This window comes from Doryrhamphus excisus, chromosome 4 (genome assembly GCF_030265055.1).
Source record: "Doryrhamphus excisus isolate RoL2022-K1 chromosome 4, RoL_Dexc_1.0, whole genome shotgun sequence".
In the NCBI taxonomy this organism is placed as follows: domain Eukaryota; kingdom Metazoa; phylum Chordata; class Actinopteri; order Syngnathiformes; family Syngnathidae; genus Doryrhamphus; species Doryrhamphus excisus.
In genome coordinates, this window is record NC_080469.1 from 8,824,829 (window position 1) to 8,833,367 (window position 8,539).

Consider the following 8,539-nt stretch of genomic DNA (forward strand, 5'->3'; position numbering starts at 1 on the left):
GTAGTCCCCAAAAAGTAGTTCACAGTTGACAATTTCGGAATGTGGAACATTTACAAAATTCAACATGCACAAATAACAGTCAAGGGAGACTGGAGAAGCGGAGGGTTATGTTTCCAATAGATTTTCCCTATTTTAACTTTCTAAAACCAAAACTTCCTGAAGTATTCCCTCATTATAAAATGCTAATGTTGATGGGTATGACCTTCATTTGGAGGGCTGTATAGGCCGTGCACTAATGCACCCTTCAAAACAAACCGGAACAGCCAAAAACAGTGTGTGTATGCGTGCATGCATGTGCATGAGTATGTGTGTTTTTGTGTGTCTGTGTGTGTTTTAGAGTGTATATAGCACCCACCTGCACATGACTTCATGTGTAAGCAGAACTCTGCACATTTCTGGATTCTTGTTTTGGCCCTCATATGAAATAGGCTGGAAGGAAGGGGGAAATATGCAACAGGATGTGTCAGTTTCAAGTAGAAATCCTCTTAGTATGTGTTCCCTTGAAATCTAAACTAAAGTTCACCTACCTGTTTTGTAACAGAGTCGATAAGTCGTGCATAAAGATCTTGCTCTGTACGAACCCCTGCAGAAAAACAAAAGATGATTATTTTTTATATTTGGTATAGAACAACAATTCCACAATGTATACAGTGTATATGACAATGCAAAATTGTAATCTCCACAGTAGTAATGGAACTTAAATGTGCCCTTTAAAATACGACAACATGTTACAGTTACTTATCCTCTTGATGTCAAATGTCCCAAAAAAATTATTGAAACTATGTTTTTACTGGAACTGTAATTTATTTAAGTGGAAATCAGAATGGGAACCAAGTTAGCTGAAGTATATGTGAACATGTTGATTTTGCTCAGATAATAATAATAATAATTGTAAATTAACCCAAGCAGTGATATACAACATCTAGCCTTCAAGTCTTTCCAGCAAGTTGATAAAAACTGCAAAGCGCTGAGGATGGTCAGAAATAAAAGATTTATGATCTAAATCTTAACCCCTCCTCCCCTCATAATCAGTAAAAAAACACAACATTGAACTCCATCCAGGCAACAAGGAGAAATACGATTGGCATGCACCTCATATTTTCTCTCTGATGGTTTCTGAGGGGACTGAAGATTATTTGATGTTTGATGGTTATTAGTTTTGTTTAGATTTGTTTGAAAATAGAATTTACAACAGCTCTCTCACAATTTATCACTAGACTGACTCATTCCCAAGACGAGTTGGAGACTTGAGCTACACTACCAACACTAAACGGTACAACAATGACCAGACCGGCCAGTTTGGCGCAAAGACACTCTTTTGGTCGTGTAACATCTCTATAGTAAATTATACAAGCAATTAAAAGTGAAATGAATTGCTTCTATAGACCTTAGAGACTATTACTTTCTAAAATGTGTTCCGCTCATCAAAGTCTCCATCGGGTTTGATATTGCATGGGAAATAAAAAGTGCTGTTAGTGTACTTCTATGGACGCAATGCATGCGTGGGGGGGGGGGGGGGTATAAGGGGTTTGCGGGAGAACATGGCTTTTATCTTCTCTCCCATGGGTGCCACCACGATGGCAGATTAGGGGCCGCAGTTGCTCATGGGAACCACATCTCTACATGTATCCCTGATGTGATGTGGGAATCACAAACAGGGGGTGTTGGATGGATAGTTGATCTCAGGGTTGTGGAGTGTCACCATCTACTCTATGTTCTTCCTTAGAGGAGCTCAGGTGTAGCTTCAGATGCAGAAACCGTGTGATTAATCGAGGCAGAGGAAGGTTATTGTAGTGGTTGTTGTACCTTGAGGGTTCTAGTTGTTGGGGTGCCATCCATAAATGTACTGTTTCTGTACCCTTAACACAAGACTACAGTTTGGAAACATAACTGTAGCCTATAATTAGCGAGTGTTGGTCAGTCTTTGCCAGGTAAGCCCGCCACGCTTTTAGCATATCAGTATGTGGAACAGCTTGAGCAAGGAACTTGCTCCAGCTTGGCACCAGCAGTGCTTCTGACAAAGTGTGTCCGACAACGAGTGCTCCTCCTCAGGCAAGCAAAGTGAAGGCAGCACCCTCACATCTGGCTCCTGACTTCCACTGCACCAGCGGTGCGACGTTACCACTCTTGGAGTTCATATATGGTAAGTCAGGGGTTTTCAACCAGTAGCTCCTAACTGCTTTTAAGAAGCTCTCCAAAGTGTTAATTCATTTATTATCAACTCCTATACCAGGGGTCAACAACCCACGGTTCAAGAGCCACATGTGGCTCTTTAGCCTCTGTGTTGTGGCTCTCGCAATGCTCAAGCACTTTTTTAGCACCCCAATGGGGAAAATATACATCTTTGTCATGAGGTTTTTTTAAAATCTGACTTTCTGTGAGACCCAGAATGAATCCTGGCTGAGTTCTGACTATGAACTTGAGGAATGAAGGGGAAGCGGATGTTTGGCTGCCTGCTTAGGTTGGGATGTTACAGATATTCCCCCAACGCAGTAAACTAACCAAGAATAACTGATTTTGATTTTTTTCTTCAATTTAAAGCACTTTGAGCACTCAATTTAAAATAACTGTTTTGGTCTTAATTCACATGCTTGAAACTCAAAGGCATTTCAACTGCTGCCCCTCCCTTCTGATGCAATGGATTATTTCATGTTACTGCGCATTTGCGGAGTCATTCCGGAAAACAGGAGCGAAACAAACTTGTTGGCACGGAGTTAACCCAGTGAAGCATAGAATAGGAGAAGGCGAGTGGAAAAAAACAAACAGTTTTTATCAAAACTACTGAAGGTGGTTAAGCTTGTTCAAAATAAACTAAACCACGAGCGTTGCCATTTGCCAAACTTTTCTGTCTCATGTCTGTTTCTATTGGATCACTGATTGTCAGGCAGAAACATTGTTTAATCATAAATTATTTGACTTTTAATTATTCATGTGTGAACGTTTGATGTACATCAGTGATTTCCGAACTTTTTGCAGTCCCTTTTCATACCTCTTCAGACGTTTGACCTGAAGCCATGTACCCCCTGCCCCTGCACACTTAAAAACACATTTTATTTTATCTTAATTGACTTTAAATATTGAACATAATTAATTGGTTAATTCATTAATTTTATAGCACTTTCAGGTCAAAAATGTGTATTTTTCATAATCACTTTTTGATACATTTTCACATGAGGACTGAGAAATAGATTATCCTACATATATTTTATTCTAGCCTGCATATGAATGTAATACCAAATTGAAGAGTAAACTTGAACAATCATGATAAAGCAGTAGCCAAAGTACAAACATACACAAACATGCACAGTGACAGATTTTCACTATTGCGACGTATGGGGATTGGAACACTAATATAAATGAAATCTTCAAGATTATTTATGCTCAAAATAATCATCATAATTTCTGGTGTTTAAGTTGCTATTGTTTTAGGACTCTTTGAATCCTGTAGCTTATCCAACAGTGCAACTAATTCATGACCTTGTTCTAATCTTGTGACATCTCCTATACTTCTGAACTACTACTAATCGATTAAATACTGTGCCACTAGCGAGTCAGTAGCTCTTTCTTTAGCAGGAGCCTGTCAAACAAAGAGCTGCCTGGTCCTCACAGTATGCAATATGTCATTTTATGACATGGAACTTTATGCTGTGGCGTTCAGGCAGGCACAAATTCATGTATACCCTATGAGAATTGGTGTACCCTTTTGTGTATGTATGTATGTATGTATGTGTATACATTCTATGTTTTAATAAGTTTAGTAAGTCCTGGTGAGAAAACAAATGTGCTCCACTTGAAATAGTTTTGGTAAACTTTACTCAATAGTTTGAAGTCAGACATTTGAGAGTTACAAAATACATCTGTACATATCCTGTATGTCTGTTTTTGGTCCGAGTACTAAGGTCTTACTTAGAGGCCAATATTGTCATTATTTGTAGCTTAGGGGTACGATATCTGATCTGATCTTGACGGACAAAAATGGACTTCAACGACAGTATACACCTTTTTTACAGTCACCCAGTAGCTGATCAAAAGTGACGTGTTCACTTGTTCTTACCGTTGCTATAGAGGAGCTGGAGCTTGTAGTGAGTGCCGTTGTTGGTCTTTTCTCCAGTCTGCTCCTTGGAAACACAGCGCAGACACACACACACAAACACAAACAAATTTAGAGACATTGATAAACCCTAACATGTTGCTACACAAAACCAATCTCTCCAAATCATGCACTTGGATCTGCTCTAAGAAGCAGTAGCATTGAGATCACAGGGCTCAACATCCATTTGTGTTGTTGCCATAAGATCAACGCTTAACCTCAGGTCATATCTTCTCCTAGAGAGAAGAGGGTGGACTATCGTGGCTAATAGACGCTCTCAAAGCCTCGAGATTGGGTGCAGTGGTAGTGTGCGACGGCAGGTTGGGAGTGCTACAAGTGTGTGTAGTGCATGTAAGAGTGAGCAGCAGTCGACCTTGACGAAAAACTTCCTTTGCACTATCACACTACTTCCTCCATGCCCCCCCCCCCCCACCCCACCCACACACTGTCTCTTAGGCCCCCCTTTCGTTCTCTTCTTCTACCTCTACTGGTCTTTCTAAGTGGTCTCAAAGGAATGCTTTTTGGTCCAATAACCCAGGAGGCATCTCTGAGATGAGAGCAAGAGGAGAGGAACAAGAAGGCTGGGGGAGAAGAGCAACTGGGAAAAAGAAAAGAAGAGGGAAAATTAAGATGCACGAAGATAAGTTAGCAAAGTAGGGAAGCTCCAATTGTAATATCAGGAGATATTGACTGATTCCCGGCTTTGTAGCTTTTGTCAATATAAACAAGGGGCTGTTTATTTTGTCATGCCATCACTCTACCTCTGCATAATTACAAAGCCAAAACAGATGCCAGGGTAACCATGCAGAAAATGAACCCACTGGCACACACTGACAGCTTTCAACCCTGGCATTAACACCCTCACACACACACTTTGCCTGACATTCTCAGTAAACCTGACTTGACAAGATCTTGAGAGCCAGATAGAACACAAGTCACAAGTGTCTGTCAACGCTGGACAGGAGGCCACGATCTCTCAACTGCACTGTGTCTATCCCATTCTTCCAACCTGAGGAATTTGTCTCCTGTTGCCACATAGTGGTGTTTTGAGAAGACACTTTGATGATTAGCTCTCTAACAGGAGTGGATATCATTTGCATTTAAAAAAAATAGTGGTCCCTCATCACCCCCAGCCCATCCCACACATACACACACACATTCTGCTAATGAGGCAAGCTGCTAATTAGTCATTAGATATTCTTTTTCAATCCCACATCATCAGCTCACTGAGGCTACAGTTAGTGTAAACATGAAGCCGTCAGCTGTTCCGTGTGCTGCATGGCTCTGAAGATCAAGAGGAGCAACTGGTTCCTTTGGATGAAATATTCTCCGATATCTTGTTACTGCATGTCTGTAACTGAAAGTGATACTGTACACACACAGTTATAGGGAGAGCCCTCACACACCTTGTCGTGTTCCACAAAGTCCACAAAGGCTGTCCTCTCCACTTCCACAGGCTGCCCATGTCTGTCGTAGAGCGCCAGCACAAAGTGGAAGAAGTTGGACTTGCGGAGATTGGAAGGAGGCTGCTTCTCAAAGTGGGCTCTGGAGAGGGCCACTCCACTGCAGACAACAACAGCACATATGCTGTATCAGTGCTTCCGCTGATTGAGTCAAACCTGTCTATGTTTTTTCAGTAAAGTAATATAACTGTAAAAGACAATAATATAAAGCCAAAAAATGTTTTTCATTTGGATGAAGTATCATCAAACAGGCCTGTGATCCATTTCCACTTTTTTAAATATTCACCAAAAATGCAAGGTCAAGTATTTTCATCCTTTAAAAATGAAATATTATTATGGAACATATTCTTATTCATGTAAAAGTTATTTTCAGCTCCATGTTTGTTTTATTAAATTGACATCAATTAAATTATAGCTTCAGAAATATGAATATAAATAATAGAATGACATTGCCTTCCCCAAAATTGTGGTCTGCTTAAAAATACATATAAACTATAAAATTCTGTATATGAATTCATAATTACAGGAAGAAAGGAGCGGACAAAGCTGTCTTAAAACATATGTTTCTAACTTGAACGGTATGTAATTGTCATACAATTACAAATATTACACTAAGACAACTGCAGTATGCCAATTCAAATGTTTTCTAAAATACTTATTATTTGTGACTTTTTTAACTTATCATTCAAAATAATATTTTTCTTCCAAGAACATATCACAGCCAAGAAACCTGAAACATTTGTTTAATATATTGTGCATTTAATTTAACACTTTTTAATGTACTTTCCTTATTTTGGGTGAAACCGTCCAACCTTTAAAAAGATAAACTCATTAATTATTGTGTGGATATTTAAGATATAACACAATATTGAGCCGTTTTGATGGGTTTTTATTCGGCATCCAGAAGTGGTTTAAGTGTTATATTTAAGTTTTTTTATATAAATGTATTAAAGTCAGATGAATAACAAGGCATTTATGGAGCTTTTTACTTATATTTCACTTTGAGTTGAACTTCATGCTCCTTATGACACTTTATGGTTACTTACGTCAATAAAGCTGTTATCCTTGTTTATGTTTAGTGAGATTTCCTGTCATTTATTTGTGCTTTGTTGTTTTTCAATTTGTTTTTTGTGATTTTGGCCTTCGACTTCTGAAGCGAATGTGAGTTTTTTTGGAACAAGTTTCCAGCCCTTTTCAATAAACAAAATAACCTTCTGGAAACATTTTCACCCACTGATAATAGTAATAAAACATGCAGTATAGATTATATATTCATATAATGTTTAGTACCTTTGCGCAGCGACGTTTGCATCCACCACCCCGACGTTGCGCACCCAAGAGCGGACTGGATCCATATCCTCTCCAAGACTTCTCTCTTTTAATCCGCTCACTTCTCGCATCAAATGCTCCTGGATCCCAAACATTTAAGCCCTATCCTGAGTTGTGGGTGCACTTTTTAGAAAGTCAACAAAAACTCAGCTGGAGAGTAGAAGCTCTTCAGCAAACAGCACCGCAGCCCAAAAAAAAGACGCTGCGCTCCTCAGGCGCGCAGCAAGACAAAATAAAAAAGGAGCTTTGGGAGTTCAATTTCTGCTCAAGTGTGATATTTTAGCGTATGTCTCGTTTGGAATCCACTCACACTTTCATTTAAAGGTGACAAGATGGAGATAAATAGATCCTCTCACAGTTTGCAATCATGGTCCAAGTGGAGCGTCGGCAATCACCTGCGATGGTAGACGCAACTCTTTCGTCCTGCAACAATATAAATTATGCACAATATTATGTGCAAGTTTTTATATGTAGTGTCAACAGAGCAGAGCAGCTCGGATCCAAACAGTTGGTCCGAGGGCCAGGAGGCTTGCAGTGAACCACTGTCTTGGAGCATGAATGAGGATGGAGCGTGGAGGAGGAGGGGCCTCGGTGCCATATGGGGGACCGATTGTTGCAATGGATGCTCTCATTGGTGTAAAGAGCATCCCGTTGTTTGGACCAAAGCCAGATTCAGCATCCACTCTGTGGGGACAAGTTTTAACACTCAAATCAGTTTAAGACTCATCATATTGGACATGTAACATTATACAAGTCAAGCATCCCCACTTTAGGGGGGGCTATGTGTTGATTTAAAATGTAAAAAATAACGAACAGAAAATCTCACTAAATGTGGTTTATTATTGTGTTATGTTAATTAAAAATCGCAGCAATCTTTTCAGTGCGCCCTGAGTCTGTAAAGCACATCCACTTTGTCCACCAGTACGCCCAAGACATAATGTAGGTGTTTGCGTGGAAGTCGTAAATCATTTCGCGTATTTTTGATGGAGTAGCATCATCTAACAAAACAAAATCACGCAGAAAATATCACTCTCATTATCACTCCCCCTTTTTTCTTAAGTTTTGCCCAGCCCTGGTTACTTCCCCCTCTACCCAGACTATTGTCTCAGTGGCCCGGACAATGTGTGTAAATCACCCCCCCACCCTCCTTTGGGTCCCGCCTCAGCCCACCATCTGCTGCCAGCGCGGGACAAAGTCAGATGCCCCCCCGCCTCCCTCCCCCAATTATGAAAGCCGTCCTGTGGAGTCGTGCTGCCTCTAGTCCCCCCACCTCCATCACCGTCCTTGTCGTCGTGTCCCCCGCACACGTCCCCTAACATGATTGACAGCTCCACTTCACCCTATATAAAGCCTACTTTCATGACATTCCTGTACTGTGTACGACAGCCCAATGCTGGACACAGTTTGTGCAAATTATTGAAGTGTACCGCCATAGTTTTGATGTTATATTATTTTGACTGTAAATCAGTAAATGATAATAATTTTTTAAAGTACTCTGTTTTTGCTGTTCCACTCTGTTTATCTTCTGCAACTTTACATAAGTCAAATAAAGTGAAGTCAGTGCACAAACTAACAAAATGGCGCTAATATGAAAAATGGAATGGGAAAAATTACAATTGCAACAATTGAGTTGTGTTCTATTTATTGAATTTCTTTG

At 40.1% G+C, this 8,539-nt stretch overlaps 1 protein-coding gene across 4 annotated transcripts in view; it reads right to left on the reverse strand.

Moving 5' to 3' along the window:
• ebf2 (EBF transcription factor 2) overlaps nucleotides 1-7,384 on the reverse strand; it is a 32,361-nt gene extending 24,977 nt beyond the window's left edge. For 2 of the 4 annotated variants that reach the window (XM_058070337.1, XM_058070335.1), the window contains exons 1-5: nucleotides 6,844-7,384; nucleotides 5,497-5,653; nucleotides 4,055-4,112; nucleotides 528-583; nucleotides 356-429 (exon numbers count right to left, since the gene is read on the reverse strand). In XM_058070337.1, coding sequence (XP_057926320.1) covers nucleotides 356-429; nucleotides 528-583; nucleotides 4,055-4,112; nucleotides 5,497-5,653; nucleotides 6,844-6,977 — 479 coding nt within the window. In that variant the 5' untranslated portion in view covers nucleotides 6,978-7,384. Of the gene's footprint in view, nucleotides 1-355; nucleotides 430-527; nucleotides 584-4,054; nucleotides 4,119-5,496; nucleotides 5,654-6,843 lie in introns of all 4 variants that reach the window. The other 2 variants (XM_058070336.1, XM_058070334.1) reach the window with 1 other exon arrangement.
• Between the last annotated feature and the right edge of the window lie 1,155 nt (nucleotides 7,385-8,539).